General features: G+C 48.7%; 1 protein-coding gene across 2 annotated transcripts in view; it reads left to right on the top strand.

Annotated features, from left to right (window-relative positions):
- MYO5B (myosin VB) overlaps positions 1-23,160 on the top strand; it is a 338,715-nt gene that overhangs the window by 199,354 nt on the left and 116,201 nt on the right. For both annotated transcript variants that reach the window (XR_010662907.1, XM_065932686.1), the window contains exons 6-9: positions 5,795-5,938; positions 7,195-7,276; positions 14,336-14,443; positions 19,512-19,621. Coding sequence is in view for 1 of the 2 variants with exons in the window: in XM_065932686.1 (XP_065788758.1) it covers positions 5,795-5,938; positions 7,195-7,276; positions 14,336-14,443; positions 19,512-19,621 (444 nt within the window). In the remaining variant the exon portion in view is untranslated. The remainder of the gene's footprint in view (positions 1-5,794; positions 5,939-7,194; positions 7,277-14,335; positions 14,444-19,511; positions 19,622-23,160) is intronic.

Below are 23,160 nucleotides of genomic sequence, written 5' to 3'. Positions count from 1 at the left end.
CTGCCTTTACCAACTGCAGGAGTAGATTCTGAGTCTTGAATCATGGAGGCTCATCAATTAACCAAGCAAACTCTTCTACCTGGAGAATTCCATGGACAGAGGAGCCTGGTGGGCTACAATCCATAGGTTCGCAGAGTTGGACATGACTGAAGTGACTTAGTATGTTTGTAGACAAAAGCAAGTTTCAGTATCTGTTCTTATATGAATTGGGAAATGGTCAATAAAGCTGAGGCATTTTTACCAAACAGATTAGAAACGGGGAAAAAACCTTTTATTTGCTTACAGTTGTTCTTAAACTTGACCGTGCATCAGAATCTCCTGGAGCGTTTGTGAGAGTTGGTAACTGGGCATTACTCCCAGAGTTTCTGATTCAGAAGGCCCGGGGAATCTGCATTTATTTTAAGTTCCTTGGTGATCCTGATGATGCTGGTCTCAGTCCCACACCCATTGGGAAACATTTATTGAATAAATTTTAAGAAGGTAGGAAGGATTCACTGGAAAATATGAACGAAAAGGAAATAATCCCCCTTGATCCCAAAGCCTGCTTAATATTTTGGTATATTTCCTTCCAGCTTTTTCACTATTATATTAATAGGATTAGCCATGTCCCTTTATCATTTAGCTTCTTATGAACTCATTGGCTACAGATACACATTAATAGATGGCTTTACCATTATTTAACTCCCTGTTGTCAGACATTTTGTTTGTAGCCCTTTGCTCAAAGCATTTGTTTAATGCCCCAAGGTGGGGGGGGGGCCTGGCCATGGGCTGGATTTGGGAGATGATCGTGGATGTGAGTCCACGCCTCCCCCTTGGCTGTCTCCTGCACTTACATGGCGGCAGCGAAGACAGCACTCTACAGTTAGCATCATGAATCGTCTCGGGTGAGAGTGAAACCAGGGTTTCAGCTTCTCCTTTGAGTTTCAAAATTCAGAATTACTGCAACAAAATTTACTTTGTAGTAGTAAGATTGCCAAGACAGAGTGCCTATTCTTTTGGAAGTAAAGTAAGTAGTGATCTGTACAAAACAGTGAAGGGAAGAAACCCGTTTGATCCCTGGTGACTGAAGGCAGTTCTTATTAACCAGGATGGGGGAACTTCATGAAGACAGACCGCCTCATAATTAAACAGGTACAAGACACAGGCGGGATGATTTTGTTTTTTTAACTTTGTTGTGGTAAAACGTTCATAGTAGAAGAATTAACAACCGTTGAAGTGTACGGTTGATTGGCATTCAGTACACTCACAGTATTGTGCACCGTCCACCACCACCATCCGTTCCCAGAATGTTTTCACTATCCAGACAGAAACTCTGTACCCACTGAACGATAATGCCCTGTTCTCCCCTCTCCTCTGGTAACCTCTGTTTTAATTTCTGTCCCCACGAAGTTGCCTCTCCTGTGTCTCTCATGCAAGTGGAATCATAGACCTCACTTTTTTGTGTCGGGCTGATTTCACTCATTTCACAGCGTTCCTGAGGATCATCCCGTTGCAGCACACGTCAATACTTGGTTTCCTCTTTTATGGCTGCATAGCATTTTGTTGCATGTGTATACCACATTTTTGTCTATTCCTCTGTTGATGGATAGTTGGGTTATTTCCGCTTTATTGGCCAGTGTGAATAATGCTCCCATGAACATTGGGGTGCACCTAACTGTTGGGGTCCCTGCCTTGGGAATGCTTCTTAAACGACCGTGATCTGAAGTGATCTGATGTTTCCAGTGTCTGTTACAGCCTGAGCAGGCTGCTGGGCTGCTGGGCAGGCATGGAAGAAGTGTGAGGGCAACATGTTCACTGCACGAGGAGGAGTGTGTCCATGAACCAGCCTGGTCTTGCATGATGTCATGTGAACAAAGGCTACAGTGGTTTGGGGGCAAAATGTTAAATTTCCACAGCTAAGCAAATTGCTATTTTGGAAATCATGTGAATAAACCCAGAGGGCTCATTCTGTCAACTATGGAATTTTGTTATCATAGAGGCTATCCCTTGGGCTATTATTAAGTATTTCATTTGAGAGAAATATCAGATATGAACATGGAAAGGAAGCATTGTTGCCCGGAAGAACTCAAGGTAGAATCAAAGTGATGTCAAGCAGAGAAAGAGCAGATTCTGATACTGGCCAAACCCAGCTTTTCACAAGTTCAGAGTCTTAACCTGGGCCCTGGTGTCAGGAAGCTCAGCCATCTTTATGGCTCCCCAGAGGAATACAACCAATACAAGGCATGTTTTAATCAGGGCACTGCTGATTACTGATGATTCCAGCCCTGTCCCGGGGAAGGATGGCACCTCCCAATGAAGCAATCAGTTATGGTCATGTCATCACCTCGTTATTTCTGCAGCCCAGCTTCTGCAGACGCCTCCAGGGGAGACCCAGAGTTGCGGGCTGTCTGAGGCGCTGGAGCTCCCAGTGGGCTGCCTTAAGTGGCAGTCGTTTGAATTAAAGGCGAGTTGCGGGTGGGTTGGGATTGACTGGGCTGGATTCGGATGATCTATTGTCAGCTTCAGAGCTCTCTGACCCCATTCTGTGTAAGAGCTTGTCAGCGTCCCGGGAGTGATTGGTTCACAAGTCTGCGCTGATTGGAAGGACACTGCTAATCAGGAGACTGAGGGAGCAGGGGCAGAACCCAGCCCCCGCCCAGAGGGGTCACATGGCTTCCTGGGGTGCCTGGAGTCTGCAGGCACACAACTCCAGGAGCCGCAGAGACCCCCCATGTCCTGGAGGAAAAAAGGGGGCTAAATTGACAGAAACGAATACCAGTTGTTACATAATTTTCAGGATTTGACTTTTTTTTTAAGCTAAAGAAACAAGAAGGTCTATGACTATTAACCTATTCGTACAAGGATCTGCCCCATCACACCTCACTGACTCCCTCTCCTCTTGTTTTCTCACATATTTCAACACACTCTAGCCATTCCTCATGTGTAAGGTCTCTTACATACCCCTCTGTCCCTTTGCCCATGCTGTATTTGTAAATAAAATCCCCTTTCCTTCTCCACTGGTAAAATTACACTCACCCTTTAAGATTTGCTTCATCTTCCACTTCTTAAAGCCTTTTCCATTCTGCTGGCATTGGCTAAATTTCTCCCTTTTCGGTTTCCACCCTAGTTGATATGCATCTCCTTATTGTGCAGTCCCAATCATAGTGAAATGATTGGTTCCAGTCCATTTTTGTTTTCCTACCTGTTTGTATATGCATAAGTCAGAGGGTAGTTCTATCACATATAAATGGTACCATATTCTATTAACTGTTTTGCAACTTGCTTTTCACTCAATATTCTTTTTATTTACCCATGCATTATGTTCTAATTTGCTCAGTTTAACAGCTTCATAGCATCCCATGGTATGAATAGTTCACATTTTATCTGTTTCCCTGATTGGTAGACATTTAGGTTGTATTTTATTGTTATACATATTCTGCATTAAACATTGTTTTGCACACCTACTTGTACACTTAAAAAGTGAGTTTCTCTAGGTAATATCTAAAAGTACAGTTGCTGGATTCTTAGGTCCTTATATATTCAATTTTACTAGATATGCCCAATTGTTCTTAAGAATGGCTGTTGCAGTTTACATTTGGACCAGCATTATATATATGAGAGTTCCTTTTTCCCTCACCATTTCATAGTATCAAAGTTCTTCAGGTAGTGCCACCCTGGACTGTCATTTTTGTCTACATTTCTCTGATTTCCTCTGAGGTTGAGTATCTGATGTTTACTGGTCATGTGACTTTCTTCCATGAATTCCCTGCATATATCATTTGTTCATTTTTCAAATTTTAACTGTCTGTATCATGTCTGTGTCTTGTTGACCGTAGACTCAGAGATAATCAAAGTCAGGGTTTTTATCATGTGTAACAACTGGACTTGCTTTCCTCATGCATCAACATGTTTTCTAAGTCAATACAACAGCAATAAATCTAGCAGATTTATCTGTTTAACAGATAAAAAACCACATGCAAGTCCTTCACACACACACAGAAAGTTAGAAGCTCTTCATGGCCAGAGTGGAGTTTACGGGTTTGGTTGTAATAATACAAACAGCCCTTTCCCTTCATGGGTACCATTAAATACATTCAAAGTGCTCATAGATCCATTGTATCATTTCTTAAAGTAGCCTCGTGAGGTAAGGAGCATAGACTGGCAGTGATCTTTAGGCCGTAGGCAAGCTTTCCCTCAACTGCCCTAAGGAGTGATTTCAGATGTGGTGAAGGTTCATTAATTTTTTTTTTTTGAAGATTTTTTTTTTTTCCATATGGATCATTTTTAAAATCTTTATAGCATTTGTTACAAGATTGCTTCCGTTTTTTTGTTTTGGATTTTTTTTCTTTTCTTTTTTCTTTTTTTTTGGTTGTAAGGCATGCGGGATCTTAGCTTCCCAACCAGGAATCAAACTAGGTGAAGTCTTAGCTGGACTGCTGGGAAAGTCCCTGGTGAAGAGAACATTCTTGTTGCCATTTTACAAATGACAAAATTTGAATTTTTTGAAACTGAGATTTGTGTTTTTTTGGTTGAAGGTAGATAATCCTTTAGAGTTTTACACCAGCTGGCCTTTGCTGATTGCATCCTCCTTATGTTAACATGTTCCTTTGTCTTCTGTATGTCCCATGAAAGGGTGGTAAAATTTAAAGGCTTGGTTAGATTTAGGTTTGTTTGTTTTAAAAACCAAGAACCCTTTATTACTGATGGTGGGTGTTCCCATCAAGATGCACAGAATGCCTAGCTGTCTTTTGGTGGAGTCAGCAGCCATTGCTTATGCCTAGATCAGTTAATTCATCAGGAGTTACAGAATGGTGACATTCTCATTCCACTTTTCTTCCCTCCCTTACTCCCCTAGAGTAAGTCTAGGAAGGGAAGCTTCTCCTCACTAACTAGTTACCCTAATAGAATTTACACAGGAAAGTTAGGGTGGATGTTTGCTTCCTTATTTACTGCTTGTCAGAGTAATGAGTTGGTTCCCTACCATCCTCTGAAAGGTATTCCCTTCGCTTTCTTAGGAAAAGAGAAACGTGAGGATTCATGTCTTAGTCTTTATCCTTTGATTTGACCTGAATGTTGAGGTGTGAGAAGTCACCCGCACGGGTGGCCGCTCCCGTCTGGTGGTGAGTAGTTTGGAAAAGGGCTGTGAAACCAAGTGGGGTGAACATGAACTGTGGACTCAGTTGTATCTGAATTTGTATCTTAGTGTTGGCACTTCCCAGCCGTGTGACCCTCAGCTCACTGCTTACCTTTTCTGAGCCTAAGTTTTCCCAGAAATTTGAGGGAAGTTAATAATACCCATCTGCCTGGATTCAGGGAAAGTGAAGGGAGCCCAGCCCAGGACCTGGTGCATGTTGGAGGCCAGGGAAATAGTCACTGTTTCCTGTGTGTTAGGGAACACAGCCCACCTTGCCACTTTTCAAACAGAATTGGCTACCTGAAGTCTGATGATGGCCTGTCACATGTGCCTTGAAGGATCAGGGCTCTCTCTCAGGGTGGGGATGGAGAGTGGCTCTCACATGCACATTCCAAGTAGGAAAAGGAAGAAGAGAAGAAGGTCAGAGAGGTGCACCTTCCAGCCGTCTAGTCCCCTTTAAAGAGACCACCAGTCAACTCATCACTCTCACTGGCCTTCCTTAGGATAAAGGAAGCAGGAAAATGAAGTTCTCTGTTTTCTTTTGCTCGAACCATTGTCATCTCGATAACAGGTTCTAGAAGGAAGGAGAGAGGGAAGGAATAGAGATGCTGCCAGGAGCACTCAATCCTGAAACTTAGGAAAACCCACGCTGTTCTGCACACCTTTGTCTTTTCTGCACAGGCCATCGGGAATGCTAAAACCACCCGCAATGACAACAGCAGCCGTTTCGGAAAGTACATTCAGATCGGCTTTGACAAGAGGTACCGCATCATCGGCGCCAACATGAGGACCTACCTGTTGGAGAAGTCCAGAGTGGTCTTCCAGGTGAGCTGCGTGACTGCGCTTTTTGTTTTTTTTCCCTGGGGGTGGTGCTTCCTTGCTGCATGTTCCGCTCCCGGTGCCCAAAGAACACCTCGTCTTCTGAACCTGGACTTGGACAGACTTGTGCTTTTGGTCTTCTTTCTTCCTTTTTTTTATTAATAAGTTTTCATTTATAGGTATCAGATCTGAAAAATCTTTTATCCCGTATTGGTGTGTTTCAGTGGGCATTGTGTTAGGATTCAGTCAGCAAACGTGTTGTCTGTCATGTGCTAGCCGTGTGCTAGGCGCCAGAGAGAGAGAAGGCAGTCATGCTTTGTGGACTTCAGAGGCTTGTGATCTGGGCAGTGTCACATAGGGTCTGTGGGTTTCCCTTTTCACCAGGAAACTCACTTGATAAGTTATATTTTTGTTAGTTTCCTTTACAAATAAATGGGACTCGGTTCTTCTTTGCTTGCTTTGGTTCCCTCCTTCCCGAATGGTCTTTGGCCTCTTGAGGACCGTCCTCCTGCTCCACCCTGGCCTCCAGTGGTGGTCGGTGCAGTTCACAACCCCGAGCGCGGTTCCCTCCACCCTGCAGGTTTGGTGGGACCGCCCCAATTGCGGACCACCACAGTTTCACTGCGACAGCACAGACAGCCTGTTGGGCTGTGTGTGGGTGAGACGTGCTCCGACCATGGCTGTGGCTAGACTCCTCATGGGTTTTTTCCTCTTCCTTGCCGTCTGCGCTCAGACTTCCTGAAAGCCTTGCCCCTACCACCCACCACCACCATTCTGCCTGTGTAAGGCAGGTCTGTCTGGCCCCGATGTCCGCTGTTAGTTCTGTCTCATCGTGGACCTTTCCCCTCGCCGTCCCAGCCTGATGATTGCAGGGGCAGAGCTTCTCTTAGTGCCAAGCCTCCCAGGGGCAAGAGGGAGCCTGCACCAGGGAAGTGACAGTCTTCCCAGCATGAGCCAGGCAGCACGGTGGCCTGAGCCAGCGCCAGCCCGTGGAGTTGTCCCGGGTGAAACCGCAGGGATGCTCTGTGAGGGAGGAAGCGAGACCACACCTTGTTTTGCGTAAGTCAAGATCTAAACATCTTCTGGTTGGCAGAAGGCCCTGTAACAGTGAATGCAGACTCTGGAGGTAGGAGTTGAAGGTGGCAGAGGCGTGAAGGAACGGTCTTGACCTTTGTCTCCCAGAGCACCCTGGAGTTCAAATGGGGCAGGGGACAGTCTTGGGGTCCCCGCCCCTCACTGAGCAACTGTGTTTTCTCCTCCAGGCAGACGACGAGAGGAATTACCACATCTTTTACCAGCTCTGTGCAGCTGCCAGTCTTCCAGAATTTAAGGAGCTGGCGCTAAGTAAGTGATGGGGGTGCTGCCCGTCCCGGGGGGCTTGGCGCTGCAGCAGCAGGGGGTGCATCTGGGGGCTCCGCTCCGGGTCCTCCATCCTGGGGTTCTCAGCTCCGCTTCTCAAGGGGCCCAGCCCCAGACCTCTGTGAATTTCATGCCCCCAGAAAACGAGAGGAAAAGAGGCAGGGGGTGGCACAGTGTTGCACAGAGCCTCAGCAAATTAACATTCATTATTATTTTGAAAAGTATGTTTCACTCGAGACACCATGAGAAACGTGTCCCCACCACGAGGATGTAGAGATTGAGCTAACGCATGCCACTTAAGCGTGGCCCAGCCGCTCTAAGTCACATTTGAGGATTGAGACAAAGAAAAAGAAAGAAAGGGGTGAGGCTAAAGCAGAGGTAAGACAGGGGTGGCTCCAGAGGCACGTTGGAGAATCCCGGGCCTCCCCACGGAAAGCAAAGTGGGGAGATGAGAGAAGTTTCCTTGCACCCTGAGCCCCCGTCCGACCGCATCGTGGGGTCCTCCCCGCAGGCAGGCAGCTTGCCCACACCTGCCCCGCAGCGCTCGCTGGGATGGAGCAGCCAGAGTGGGAGGCCAGCGGGAGCCTTGCTACTGTTCTCAGATAGGAGGACAGACTTCTGGTGGGTCCCCGTCACCCTCCTTTCTGCTGCTGCTGTTTCCTGAGGGGCCTTGAAACTCCTGATGTGAACCTAGTGCAGCTGAGAAAGTGAATGCATTCGTTGCTCAGTTGTGTCTGTCTCTGCGACCCCGTGGACTGTAGCCCACCAGGCTCCTCTGTCCATGGAATTCTCCAGGCCAGAGTACGGGAGTGAGTTGCCATGCCCTTCTCCAGGGGATCTTCCTGACCCAGGACTTGAACCCGGGTCTCCCACATGGCAGGCAAACTGTTTACCGTCTGAGCCACCAGGGAAGCCCTGAGGGGAGCTGAGAGCCAGGCCGAAGCAAGAAGAGCGAGCAGGCTTTAGTTCTCGACACCACACCCGTGTAACCCCTCTCCTTGGGCCTGAAGCCCACCCCAACCCATATTCAGGGCCTTATCTTTGAGTATTGACTGACTCCTACTGCTGAGTCCTCCAAGCCAACTCCTGATGGGTTTGTGTGCTGAGGGCAAGCCTCAGGCCACACAGCTTGCCTGGCCTGGCCTGTCATCTGGGTTTTGGGAGGTGTGGGTAGGTTTAGGACTAGCAGACGGTGTACAGAACTGGCTGTCTGTGCAACTGTTAGAGACATAGACTTCTGAGGCTTGGTGGTCCCAGAGCCAAATCCTTGCCACCACAAGGGCCCAGGAGCAGATCCACCTCTGACCTCTCCCGCCGAGGCTCCCAGGAGGTAAAATACGTCAGGTAGGTCAAGCCTGGGTCTGCCCTCTTAGCTCTCTGCTCTACTTGGCTGGTAGCCAAGTAGAGTGGATGCGGGTAGCAATCAATGCCTGTGTCGGGCACTTTAGCACCGCTTCCTTCATTCATTGAACCCTATGCAGGCGAGTTTGACCCTGGGGATGTACTGTTGACCCAGACATTGTGAGTCCTGCCCTTGCTTCGCTTACAATACGGAGTGAGAAGGGTGTGCTAAGGGGGTGGGTCACAGCTGCTCAGGGACAGTCAGTTTAAGTTGGACCCCAAAGGAGGAAGCCTTGGAGGACACGCATGACACTGGCTTTGTGCCCTTCTCAAGCTGCTCAGTGCTTGCGGGTCCGATTCTCCCCAGTGGTCGTCAACTCCTCGGACAAGGAGTGAATGTCACCAGCCTTGTCTGATGGGTTCTGCCGTGAGCTGGCTGCTTGGGGCTCTGATGTTGGCTCACAGTCACAAGGGACCAGGAAGGCAGGCCATGTAAAGGCTGACACCATGCTCCTCCACTCCTTCCACGGGCCCTGCTGGACCTCTCGGAGCCAACCTACGGGGGATGAAAACTTTTTTCTAGGGCTAATTTTGTAGAAATTAAATGAATACCGGCAAGACCCATCTGGCTGTATTTGGACCATTTTACCCCAAATGTAACTTTAATAGGAAAGAAATCATCAGGTTTTTTTTTTCCCCCACTTACAGGAGAGCATTGAGGTGAGAAACGACTTTTCTTTACTCCGTGTTTCGGCAAGGTGCAAGCTCCTTAGGCCCCCGACTGTAGCAGTTGAAAAACTACCCAATTGGATTAGTTTCTTGCTTTCTTACCTGCCTGTGCGCTCCGAGAGCATCTTGGAGTGTCATGAAGAGCCTTTGATAAGCTCTCATGCTCAGGCGCGAGGCTGTCTTCTGCCTTGTGGGTAGATTGGCTATGAGCCCTGAAGCTTGACATTTTTAGTTCCACTGATAACCCTGGTTGAGTGGATGGAAACGTCAAATAAAAGACGGACGAGCCAGCAGCTTCTAGTGAATATTCAGACCCGCCTCACCTTCCTCCCGCTTTTCTTCACTTAAACTGTTGTTCAAATGCAAAGATCTCTGTAAGACCCCTGGGCCCTTTAGGGGTTCTGTGTATCTGTCTGAGGATGAATGGAGTGGACAACAGATACGCAGACAGCCAGCCACACTTTCCTTTGCCCTGTTGTTGGTGATCTGTTGTATTAAAATGACCTCAGGGTGAGATTTTTTTAAAAAACACTATTAGTAGTGTGTTAGAGTATGAATGCATGCATGCATGCCTGCTAAGTCGCTTCAGTCGTGTCTTACTCTTTGCAACCCTATTGACTTTAGCTTGCCAGCCTCCTCTGTCCGTAGGATTCTCCAGGCAAGAATACTGAAGTGGGTTGCCATACCCTCCTCCAGGGGATCTTCCCAACCCAGGGATCGAACCCACATCTCTTATATTGCCTGCATTGGCAGGGGGGTTCTTTACCTCTAGTGCCACAAGGGAAACCTTAGAATATGCATAAATGCTGGTTAAAAGAGGTATAGTGGACTCACATTCCCGTCACACAGTCAGGAATAAATCCTTTCTTTTTTTATTTCCATGGCTATGCTGATAGTTTTATAAACACTCTTTCTTGCCTTGCACAGGTCAGGATAAAGCCTCCCCAGGTGAAGTGTGAGCCCTGGGCCATGGTCTTGACGGTCTTGCTCTAATCACTGACTTCACGACCCCTTTGTACACTGATTTGATCCAGTGAACCAGTTAATAGGGGATTCCATGGTGTTTGTCTCTTTGGAAATTCTAAGAAAAGAGAGACCCAAACTGGAGGACAGGAGACCCCTCTTTGGGATGGGATGATTGGCTTCCTGGGCCTGAAAGTAGAGCTGAGATGCAGACAGGCTAAGCAAATAGGGACCACAGCCTGTTGGGATGTCTGTCTTATGGAGAGAGTCTGGGGTGTGATGTTAACAGAGGTGATTGCAGCCTTAAAGCAAAGGGAAGGAAAATGGTTTTTTTGATATAGTAAAGAATGCTGTGATTGGCCAGGGTAGCCCTTGCAGTGATGAACCTCAGTGAGAGGAAGTTTCGCTGCAGGGCCTGTGAGTTTGGGAACTCAAAGCCAGGAAGGATGAAGTGGTCTGTCTGACTCAGAACATGAGATGGCAGGGCCCTGGCTGCTGACCACAACAGGTGTTTGATACTGAAAATGCCTCCTTCTCTCCAGTATGACAGTTTAATGTTCTTGGAGTCTCAGACAACTCTAGTTTGTCAGCTGATACTTTTGATAATGAGTTCAGTTTAGTCGTTCAGTTGTGTCCTATTCTTTGCAACCTCATGGACTAGCCAGGCCTCCCTGTCCATCACCAACTCCCAGAGCCCACCCAAACTCATTTCCACTGAGTTGGTGATGCCATCCAACCATCTCACCCTCTGTCGTCCCCCTCTCCTCCCGCCCACAATCTTTCCCAGCATCAGGGTCTTTTCAAATGAATCAGCTCTTCGCATCAGGTGGCCAAAGTATTGGAGTTTCAGTTCCAGCATCAGTCAGTCCTTCCAATGAATATTCAGGACTGATTTCCTTTAGGATAATGAGTTAGGTTATATCTATGGCTAAGCAATGGGATGTCATAGATAACCATCTCCTTAGCGGGGTGGTCAAGGAATGGGCTGCCAGGCCTGGCCAAACCCTGGGTGAGCCTGCTCCTTAAAACCCTATGGTGCTCAGCTTGCCTGCCTTAAAAATGGGAGTAAATATACACTTGGCCCTCCATATCTGCGGTTTCTACATCCCTGGAGTCAATGAACTGAAATTCGACCCACAGTTGTAGAGGACTGACTATACTACATCATTGTATATAAATTTTAGTTGCTCAGTCATGTCCGACTCTTTGTGACCCCATTGGCTGTAGCCCGCCAGGCTCCTCTGTTCATGGGATTCTCCACGCAAGCATACCTGGAGAGTTTTGCCATCCCCTTCTCCAGGGGATCTTCCCAACCCAGGGAGCGAACCTAGGTCTCCTGCATTGCAGGCAGGTCCTTTACGGTCCAGGCTGCCAAGGAAGCCCTATTTGACATAAGAGACTTCAGCATCTGTGGATTTTGGCATCTGTGGGGGTTCCTGGAACCAACCCCCTATGGATACACAGGGACAACTGTATTCAGTCATCCTCATATGGACACTGTAAAAATCATCAAACAAGGTGTTTTGAAAGGTAAATGTGAAGGGAGCATAGAATTGATGTTTTATTAAACCTCTGAAGCTGTTAACATTACTCTGTGTCGGAGCTTCCAGGGTGATGAGAATGAAAGATCTAAATTTGCCATCTTCCACAAAGACCTAATGTCACTTGCTTCATCAAAATGGGCTTTTGCTGTGGCCGTGAGTGTGGCATTTCTGGACTGAAGTGCTTCATCTCCTGGCTCAGGTGCCTGCAGTCATCAGAGGGGGTTGAAATGACTCTTCCAGGAAGCCCTCCCTCGTTAAACATGACCGCTATTCTGCTGTTTATTCCTATGTACAGTGTTCCTTGCTGGTTGTGTGTGAGACTGGGGTTTGGGGCTGAGTTCTGCCGCTTCCTCGCTGGGCCTGGTCGCGTGGACTGGGCCGGTGGGAGGAGTTGGCAGAGCGCAGTGCTCACTGGAGCATAGGATCAGAGGTGGGAAGTGGAGAAATCTGGCAGGGGAGGTCGGCAGGAGCCCAAGGAGTGACAGTGAGGAAGCTGGCGGATCTGGGACGTAGAGGAGGTGAAGGAAGGATGAGCCATGGGTCTGGAGTGTCTGGAGGAAGCCACCTAACCAAAGGTCCAGGAGGCCCTTCTCGGGAGCTTGACCTTCGCCTTGAGGACAGTGGTCTCCATGGGGCGTTTGGCAGGGAGTGGTGTGATCCGTTTCCAGAGATTTGGAGGAGGAGTTTGAAAGGACAGGAGCAGAAGCTAGGGGAAAGGTCTAGAGCCTTTCCAACAGTTCCCAGACAACAGAAGCTGAAGGTCAGGCCTGGGGCAGTCAGGAGGGAGGAAGGAAAGAGACTGAAGAAATTCTTCGGAGATCAAATCAGAAGGACAAGGTGTTGAAGGCGGGCACCGGGAGTTGCTGGGAAGCTGGACTGAAGCAGGTGTAGCTGATGTGCCATCAACCATACGTGCCCAGGTCAAAAGAAGATCATTGAGCTGGTGTTTGCAGGGGAGGCAGGAAGACAATCAGTGTCCAGTGCTGGCGTCTTATCAAATCCAAGCCCTGGACGGGATTGTAGCCCCACAGAGGTGCAAGTTTGTGGAATGTGTAAGTGACTTTCGAGGGTAATTTTGATTGGCTGCAGCTGTTGTCTGAAACGACAGCTTCCAAGCCCTGGGGTGCAGACGCTGCCTGGCTCACTGCTCTCTGTGCTCCCCTGAGGGCGGCTCTGAATCCGATGACAGACCTGGGTGCCTGCTCACTCACCGTCCCCAGGCGGTGAGCAGAGGCCTGACGGAAGAGGAATTAAACTGAGGGTTGAGAGCGAGCCCTGAGAGCCTCAACCTGGGTTTGCACACTTGCTTAAATAGCTCACGATGCCCTAACGTTTAAAACAAAAAACGGCTGTGTCACCCTGGGCACGTCATTGCCCTTCATGTGTTAAATGAGGCTGTCAGACCGAGATCACGGGTGGTCACGGAGGTCTGCTGCTGGGGTGGGTGTACATTTTTTTTTACCATGTTTCTCAGAGCCTTTTAAAGATAAGTCTGCAGTGAATTCTACTGTAATTTGAACCAGCCATTTTAAAATTTTCTCATGTTTTTCACGTATCAGTTTAACACAAGGGCAGCAGCAGTTTCTGTCACCATGGTGTAGTTTTCTGTCCTTTGTTCCTCAGTCTTCTCTCCCATTTGCTGTTGTCAATAAAGATGATATTTGAAACCCTGTTTGGTTCCACTTATATGAGGCACCTAGAATAGTCAAATTCCTGGAGTCAGAAAGTACATTGGTAGATGCCCAGGGGTGGGGGTGGGGTTGGGAGGAGGATAGGGAGTTAGTGTCTAATGGGGACGAGTTTTGGTTTATGAAAGTGAAAAAGTCGGGAGGTGGATGATCATAAGATTGCACAGCAGTGTAAATATACTCAGTGCCACTGAACTCTGTAGTTGAAAGAAAGTGAAAGTGAAGGTCGCTGAGTTGTGTCCGACTCTTTGCGACCCCATGGACTATACAGTCCATGGAATTCTTCAGGCTAGAACACTGGAGTGGGTAGCCTCTCCCTTCTCCAGGGGATCTTCCCAATGCAGGGATCAAACCCAGGTCTCCTGCATTGCAGGCATATTCTTTACCAGCTGAACCACAAGGGAAGCCCAAGAATACTGAAGTGGGTAGTTGGATTATCCCTTCTCCAGCGGATCTTCCTGACCCAGGAATCAAACTGGGGTCTCCTGCATTGCAGGCAGATTCTTTACCAACTGAGCTATGAGGGAAGCCCTGAACTCTAGTTAAACATGGTTAAAATAGTATTTTTTGTGTGACTCTTACCACAATTAAAAAAAAAAAAAACACTAAAAAAAAAAAAAAAGATGATATTTGAAAGGGTTCCACTTCTTGCTGGGAATAAACTCTGGCCTGGGACAGCTTGCTCAGGGGCTAGGCATCCTTGGGGGCGTGGTCTGCCGTGAACCCAGGATGCAGCATCCCACCTGTGCCTGACCCCCTCACTTCCTTTCCCACCGCAGCCTGTGCCGAGGACTTCTTCTACACGTCACAGGGAGGAAACACGGTCATCGAGGGTGTGGATGATGCTGAGGACTTTGAGAAGACTCGACAAGCCTTCACGCTCGTTGGTAAGGAGCTTAGGGATGGGGAGAAGGGACCAGAGGGTTGATTTCATGGAGAAAAGAAAGCTCAGCAATGCCCTGCTTGGCTTGCCAAGCTTAATAAACTGGTGGGGAAGCCCTCTGGCTCCTGGTGAATATCTTCTTATTTTTATTCTACCCCAACCCTCAGGCTCCCAAGCTGATGGTGTAGAGCTCTGATGCCCTTTCTTAACAATAGGATTTGAGTGTTGATCTCTTGGATCAACCATGGACACCCCCCTTTCACTCCCTCAGGGCATGGACACAAACCAGGAGGAGCTGTATCTTTTTGCCTTGTGGTCTGGGTTTGAAGCAGTGTGTTGTAGCAGAAAGAACATGCCCCAGGGGCTGAAACTACCCACATACCACCATCATGGGATCCAAGTTGGAAATGGAGCGTAAAGATCTGGCAGCTCTGTAATTCAGGCAGTGTTATGTCCGTTGATGCTGTTTCCATCTCGAGCTTAGCAGTGGAATCCCTAAAGCAAGAATTTCTCTCTGCTCTTCTTGGTCCTAAAGGGCAGTTCAGTTCAGTCACTCAGTCGTGTCTGACTCTTTGCGACTCCATGAACTGCAACATGCCAGGCCTCCCTGTCCATCACCAACTCCCAGAGTTTACTCAACCTCATGTCCACTGAGTCAGCAGTAGAGCTAGAGAAACTGCCCCCTTCCCTGGCCAGTTCTGGGGGAGAAGAACCCTAAGGTGGCAGGCAATCCATGCTTAACTGGGAAGTTGAAGTGGTAAATTCCTGGGACCTGCAGCCAACAAAGGGGAAGCTTCGGAAGTTAGCCTGAAATCCTTAGAGTGGCTCAGGGGGTCCTGGTGCTTTTCCCAGCCCTTCCCTGATGGACATTTGGCCTCTTGAGAGGTATGATCAACCCAGAGCAGCATTTCTTAGGTTCTTTGGGGATCAGAATCTGCCTACAGTGCAGGAGACCCAGGTTTGATCCCTGGGTCGGGAAGATCCCCTGGAGAAGGAAATGTCAACCCACTCCAGTATTCTTTTCTGGAGAATCCCATGGATTAGAGGAGCCTGGCGGGCCGCAATCCATGGGGTTGTGAGTGACTAACACTTTGCACTTTTACTTTGGGAAGCAGGAACGTCTCATCCATGGTCCAAATAAAACATGGCTGAACAGGACTCACTCTGATCGCCACATGGGGAGAAAAGCAGGATTTCCTGTGCTGAAGTCTGAGTGCCGTTCCCTTCTCTGGATAACTGGTGGATAGATGCGGTTTGCCTTTTGTACCCATGAGACAGAAGCCACACTGGTTATCCCAACAGAGTAAAATTACTCTAATTGTTAACAAGAGCAGTAGTAGATAATTAGCTAGGAAATAAAAGGATTTCAGGGGCCCAGAAGCAGTGGGTGTAAAAGAACCATCTTGAGGGTGAGGAGGAGAGTCAGCGCAGGAGCTAGTGGCAAGGAGAGCCCCCCACCCACGCCAGGCTGAGATATCCCACACTTGGAGGGGATGCAGCTGCCCCAAGGTCAGGAAGCCCTCAGGTGGCGAAGGAACCTACGGCGGGGTGTGAGCCAGCCCCAGTCTGTATAAGCAGCCTGCAGTATACCCCAGGGTGTGGTGGAGCCAGAACTTCTCAGGAGCAGCTTCTAACGGGGGAGCCTGGCCTGCGGACACAGCTGGTTTCTCAGCTGGGAGGTGCCCCGGCTCCCAGGATGAGTGCTGATGACCGCGGGGGGCCAGACCCAGGAGTGGGAAAGTCTTCCTGCTGCTGTCGCCTTGCGGAGTCCCCGCAGCGCCCTCTACTGACCAAGCGTGATATGCCGCTCGCAGGCCAAGAGGACATGTTCACGGGGCCTAGTGGCACCCCACTCCAGTGCTCTTGCCTGGAGAATCCCATGGACGGAGGAGCCTGGTAGTCCATGGGGTCGCTAAGAGTCGGACACGACTGAGCGACTTCACTTTCACTTTTCACTTTCATGCTTTGGAGAAGGAAATGGCAACCCACTCCAGTGTTCTTGCCTGGAGAATCCCAGGGACAGGGGAGTCTGGTGGGCTGCCGTCTATGGGGTCGCATAGGGTCGGACACGACTGAAGCGACTTAGCAGCAGCAGCAGCAGGTCCAGTGTGACCAAGCAGGGCAGAGAAGGGCAGATTTGAAGCTGAGAGATACTGAATTGATAACAGGCCTCCCTGAGTTTCCCCAGCCTCACGTAGCTGTTTTATTCTCCAGAGCAGGGGAGCAGGTTTAGAGGAGACTTGACGTTGAGCAGGATGGCATTCTGTCCAGAAGGGAGAAGGGCCCCCGTGTGAGTGGTGGGCGTGAGCGGATGAAGGTTGTGCCCTCCAAGGCCCTAAGGAGACTCAGTACTTTGATTCCCAAAGCACATGGAATTTGTACAATTAATTATTTTAATAAGCCACTCTTCCATACTCTTTAATAAGCCTGTCCCATCTTTTAAATCCCAGAGTTTGGTAAAGTTTTTCTTATAGGACATGATAGTAAATATTTTGGGCCTTCTGGGCCACATGATTTTGTAGCAGCTACTCAGCCATCGTAGTGTAAAAGTAACCATAGACAAAATGTAAAAGTAAGAACTGACAGTATTCTAGTCAAACTTTATATAAAAAAACCTGCGGTGGGCTGCGAACCATAGGCTACCAACCCATGTTTTACTCTTTCGGTTTTAGTGTTTGATTATTTTTAATTTGTTTTGTTGCTCCCCAGAAAGAGGTACAGCTTATTCAGAGAATCCTGTGTTAAGAAGGGACTGTCTGATCAGTGTAACGCAGAAATCCGAACTACTGTTAGGATTCAACAGGCATTCAATATCTACTACTTAAATTCGTATCATGACAGAGTAGTTAGGGCTTGAGAAACTGACAAAGCATTGGTTCCTAAGAATAAGTGAAGGGCTCAGCACCCACTTCCCTTTTTCTTCTATGGGACTTACTGAAGAGCCCTCTGAGCTCCGATTGCAAGCCTGGCACTTTAACCTCTGCTGCTGCTGCTAAGTCACTTCAGTTGTGTCTGACTCTGTGCGACCCCATAGACGGCAGCCCACCAGGCTCCCCCGTCCCTGGGATTCTCCAGGCAAGAACACTGGAGCAGGTTGCCATTTCCTTCTCCAATGTGTGAAAGTGAAAAGTGAAAGTGAAGTCGCTCAGTTGTGTCCGAGTCTCAGTGACCCCATGGACGGCAGCCTACCAGGCTCCTCCATCCATGGGATTTTCCAGGCCAGAGTACTGGAGTGGGGTGCCATTGCCTTCTCCAGCTTTAACCCCTAAACAGGTACATAACCGTCCAGCTTCCTGTCTTGTCATGGGTTTCAGCCTCTAGCTTTAACCTGTCTTCCTTTTGCCAATCTTAGTTACACTGAACCAGGGCATGTGCCTAAATATTCACCCTCTGGCTGTTTTTCTGGTTTGTTAGTTTAAATAAAACCAGATACTGGGATGATGAGTACATTTCTGTAGACATTTGCAAGCACTTGCTCTCTGTGTAACAAGTACCAGTATCATCATTCTATCACCCATGTTCCTGAGCACCTATTGTGTGCCGGGCAGTAGGGGATATAATGACGAAACAAGAACAGGAATTCATTATAATTTTTAAAATTTGTATGTTTTGAAGATATTGTGTAATAAAAATTAAAAAGTAAATCCCTCACCCTGTGAAGTTTGGACAGTGTATGTGAGTTGCTCAGTCATGTCTGACTCTTTGTGACCCCATGGGCTGTAGCCCACCAGGCTCCTCTGTCCATGGTGATTCTCCAGGCAAAAATACTAGAGTGGGTTGCCATTTCCTCCTCGAGGGGATCTTCCCAACCCAGGGATCAACCCAGGTCTCCCACATTGCAGGTAAATTCTTTATCACCTGAGCCACTAGGAAGCCCAACATTCTTAAAAATCTAGAGTTAATTTGTTTAGTTCATGTTTGAGTTGTCCACTTTATTGATTATCTGAGTAAAGCTTTGATCCTTGCATGACACATCTTTACTACCATTTATATTTACCATTTACTAACATTTATATAGATGTCACTGACTTTTTTTTTTAGCTTGAGTAAATTAATGTCTCAAAAATAAGTAACTACGTCTGGGGAGGAATTTGGGGGTAATTGTATTATCTCTTAAACTGAATGGTAGGTTGACTGGTGTTCACTCTATTAGTCTGAAGCCTTTTTAAAGTCTGAAATATTTGGTAATTCAGAAAGAAATGATGGGACTTGCCTGGTGGTCCAGTGCCTTTGACTCTGAGCTCCCAAAATATAGCACTGGGGTTCAATCCCTGCTTGGGGAACTGGATCCCATGTTTCGCAGCTAAGAGTTTGCAAGGAAAGATTCCACATGCCACAATGAAGACCTACTGAAGCCAAATGGATAAGTAAATAGATATTTTTTCAAAAGAAATAATACCTTAAAGCTAAATATAAATGTCAAGACATTATCCATGTCTTTGATAACTTACATGCATAAATAACGAAACTGACAGTAGGTATTTGCTGCCAGTGGCTCCAGAGTGGGTGTGTGTGTCTATAACTGAAGAACCATATAGTGTCGTAAACAGTAGCCCTGGGGGGACAGCCAAGGGCCAGCTGGCTGTCCAGCCTGTAACAGTGTCCCCAGGAGAAATTCTCCTCTTCTTCCCCTGTTGGCACTTCAAATGTGTGCCACAGATGTTTGTGGGATATTATATTGAGAGAAAAATGACTGCAGATAAATGACCATTCGTATTAAACTCATAAAAACATCTGTAAAGTGCTTGGTTGAAATAAAGTCCAAAATGGGTCTGCACGATTGCCACCTCTCCTTTGCTCTCAGAGAAGTTAAAATCGTCCTGTGACCCATCTGGTTTGATGAGGACAATCACCATGAACATATTTCTCTTTTAGTCCAAGGAGCCCCTTTGCCCTCTGAGCTGTTACTGTGAGAGGTAATTACTTGCTCAGGATCCTGGATCATTTTAGGAGTCATTGGCCTGGAAAGGAAAATGAAACTTTTTTTTCAAAGTCCTTAAAAAGAAAGTAAAACATCCTTTCTATCCTACCATGGATATCGAGTGTCATTCATTCATTTTTTTTTTCCCCAGGAGTGAGAGAGTCCCATCAGATAAGCATTTTTAAGATAATTGCTTCCATCCTGCACCTTGGAAATGTGGAGATTCAAGCCGAGCGCGATGGCGATTCCTGTAGAGTATCAGTAAGTTGCCCTCCATCACGGGAGATAACGTGCACACTTCACTCTGTCCCTCCAGTTTTGTACAACTGAGATGTCTTTGCACTTAGAGGACATTCATAGGCTATTTATTCTTAAGAGTAACGGTTTCTGTTTCCTTGCTGATAACTTTTTAAAGGAACAAATCCTTTTCAAATCAGCTGCCATCAAGGTTCTGTAGCTGAGGGCAGGGAATTTAGGGGGTTATTTAGGGGTTATTCAATAAATTCTTTTTGAGGGTTTGGTTTCCCAAGTATCCTGAAGTCCATGGGATTCTACAGAGTGTGGTCAGCTCATGAGTCCTTCTGGCCTGTGCTTGCTGGGATGGGAAGGAGTACTGGACACCATGCTGGTGATTGACCCCAAGGAGCTTGCAGTCTAGTTGGGTAGGCAGGATTGATGGCACCAGTGGCCAGGATTTTGACAGTACACAGGAGAATATTGAGACGTCTATATGACTGTGTTGCAAACTGTGAAGTGCTCTGTAGACGCTCTTAATGCCTGTTTTCCTGGTGCCCAATGTAGTATAATATCTTGTCTATGGTAGATAAAAGAATGTCTACATGGGTGGATGGGGGAGCCGCCAATCACAAGCAGTATAGACAGCGTGTTGTGTGCGCTCTGGTGTGTGATGGTGTCAGGCTGGACTGAACTGGTCTTCTGACCTTGCGTGAGTGAGTCTGCAGTTGCTTATTTTAGGTCTTTTGTGTCCATTTTTGGCCAAGTCCTGGGAGGTACAAAGTATGATTCTTGCTACCAAAGACTTAGAATTGAAATAACTGGGGAAATACAGAAGACAATGCTGTGGATAATGAACCTGGGCATGAGTGTCATCACCACTCACAAGCTGATGCTTTTTCCGCTGTGCATTTTATAACTCAGCTAAACCTGGCCCTGCCTCAAAGGAGAGGAAGACTTGAATGGTAGCTGGCCTTTGACTGAGCTCATCACCCCGACCCACGCCCATACGTCTTCCCTAAAAGAGAAATAATAGCTTTGGGTTTGGAGCCCAGGAGGGCTGCCGGCACCCTCAGCATGGAATCTGCAGTCCGTGTGAAAGCAGGGAATGCTGGAGCTGGGCCATGCCCGGTGTGTGTGCGTGTGTGTGCGTGTGCGTGTGTGCATGCGTGCATGCGTGTCACGGGGCAGTGTGGTTGGCAGTGGCGATGCTGTGAGACAGATTGTGGTGAGTGGGGAAGAACCCGGCGCCGTGCTGATGTGGGGGGTGATGGATGGGCCCTAGTACAAGCCAGACGCCCCCTGGCCTGAGTATTTAGAGCCAGCGGAGCACAGCGCGCCCACGCCTCTCTACCCCCCACACCCCTGTAAACGCCCCCTGGTTCCTTAGGGCACCCATGCTCCGCCTTGTGCCAGGGATGGGTGAGTCTGAGAAGGCTGGCGTTGGAGAGCTCCTGCGTCGGTGGAGAAATGCCGGAACGGTGACAGATGCCCCCTGGCCTCCACCCCGCCCTCTCCCTGGTCTCCTGCTTCTCAAGGTCACGAGCTGGTCACACGCCCATCGTGGGTTCTTACCGTTTTCACGCCTCTCCTCCGACCCTCTCAGGGTGGTTGTACTTTTACATTTATCATGTCCTGATTTGCCGCATCTCTGTCCCTCGTGAGACTCCAAAGCCCGTGAGCACATGGACTGTTCCGCTCACTGTGCTCACGCCAGCAGCCAGCCCAGGGCCCAGGACTCGGTGGACACCCCGTAAGCAGATGGGTGGCTGGCGGGGGCTGCCTCGGCTCAGGGGGGGCGCAGTGAGCCCGTTGAGGGGCCCTGGGCGGGGTTGACGGCGAGGCGGGAGGACCAGGGTCCCAGAGCTGCTGGGCACCTATGCTCGGGGGTGGGGTGGGATCCTCTCTCTCGAAGGGCTCCGCTTGTCAGTGAAGTGTCCTCTGATCTTCTGGCTGATCTTCCAGACCAGCCTCGGCAGGGACCTTCAGGGGAGAAGGAGCAAGAATGTTCACTGGGGACATCACATCGATGCCTGCTTCCCCCTCTAAGCTCCCGGGCCGTGTCTCCTGTTCTCCAGCCCTGACACACACTGGCAGCCACAAGTGTGTGTGCAAAGGCTGTGAGGGAGGGTGTCATGCACACTTGGAGAGGGGACGGAGGACACCGATGGTGGTGAAGGGACGGGGAGGACGCCTGGCAGCCGGAGGCTTGGACACCACGTGGCGCAGGAGGCCCTTCCCTGAGAGATGACAGGAGTCAGAGGACTCTGAGCACAGGTCTGCGGTCTAGGCCGGTCTTGCTCTCCAGTTAGAGGCGGTGTCGAGAACTAACTGGGAGAGAGAAGTCTTGGGTCAGGACCGCCAGGGTTCAAGCTCGGGTTCTGCCGTTTCCTGATAGTGACTCACCTTTCAGAGTCTGTGTCCCCGTCTGCAGGTGGGGGGGCTTGGCACAGGCTTCAGGGGCTTGAGTTCTTGACTGTTCTCATTCTTGTTATTACATCGCTCTCCCTTCATGGGACTGGAGAAACTAAGGCCCGGAGAGAGGAACTCCTTCTCTAAGGTCATCGTGACGGCTCATGGCAAAGCCAAGTCAGAACCTGGCCAGTGCTCTCTCCCCAGACCACCGCCAGCCTTGCTTCTCAGTCCGCGGGGCTGGGCATCCTCACCAGCCTGGTGTCCGTCCCGCGTGGCCCAGCACAGTGCTGAGCGTGCCGCGTGCGCTCGGGAAGTGCTTCACTAAATGGTGGGTAGTGATTCCGGCTTATGCCTTGGGTACATAGGGTGGGCCTCCTGCTGGAAAGGCTGTCGGTCCAGATGCACTTGCCTTCTGCTCGGTAGTTTTTATTTGTAATTAAAGCATGAAAATATGTTCCCTGCCTGCCACAGTTACCTTGGAGATGCAACAGCATGCAATTACTTGGACACCAGAGGCAATTTGTTTCTTGAATTTGGCAATTGGGGCCCACAGAACTCATCTGCTGCCTATGATGCTGGCCATTTTTGATGGGTTTAGCATCATTTAATTAAGCTTAAATGTAATTGCATGGCATTAAATCAGTTTCAGTCAGCACCTTTAATCAATGGTCAGAAGGGGGTAATCCACGGCCAAGCCACGCCTTGCTGCAGCGGATGAGAACACGTCCCGTGGTGATGATCAGAAAGTTCCAGAACTCATGGTTCTTTCTGTACTGCGCTCACCTGGGAGATGACAGGGAGGGGAGAAAAGCTGCGGGCAGGCCTTGGGCGGTCATGTTTGCTGCTGGCGGGCCATTTACATGTCAGGGAATCAAGCTCAATGCTTTGCCTGGCAATTAAGGACTTCTTGGTAACAGGTCAGATGAACAAGTTGGACACCTGCTACGTCCGAACCTGTTGCCTGCCAAGCTGTCCCCAGGCACTTAATGCTGTCACATAGGGCTTTCTGTTTGCAGGAGAGGGCGGGTGGTGGCGGCGGGGTGGGGGAGAGCTGCAGGGTAGAAGGCTCTTGGCCAGAAGTGGCCACAGCTGCCCCACCGCCTGAGTGAGTGAAAAGGCAGGGTCCTCCCATGCCCCCAGCCCAAGCTGAT

Source organism: Muntiacus reevesi, chromosome 4, assembly GCF_963930625.1.
Source record: "Muntiacus reevesi chromosome 4, mMunRee1.1, whole genome shotgun sequence".
Classification (NCBI taxonomy): domain Eukaryota; kingdom Metazoa; phylum Chordata; class Mammalia; order Artiodactyla; family Cervidae; genus Muntiacus; species Muntiacus reevesi.
Note: the sequence above shows the minus strand (reverse complement) of the source record. Positions and strands in the feature narration are given on the sequence as shown.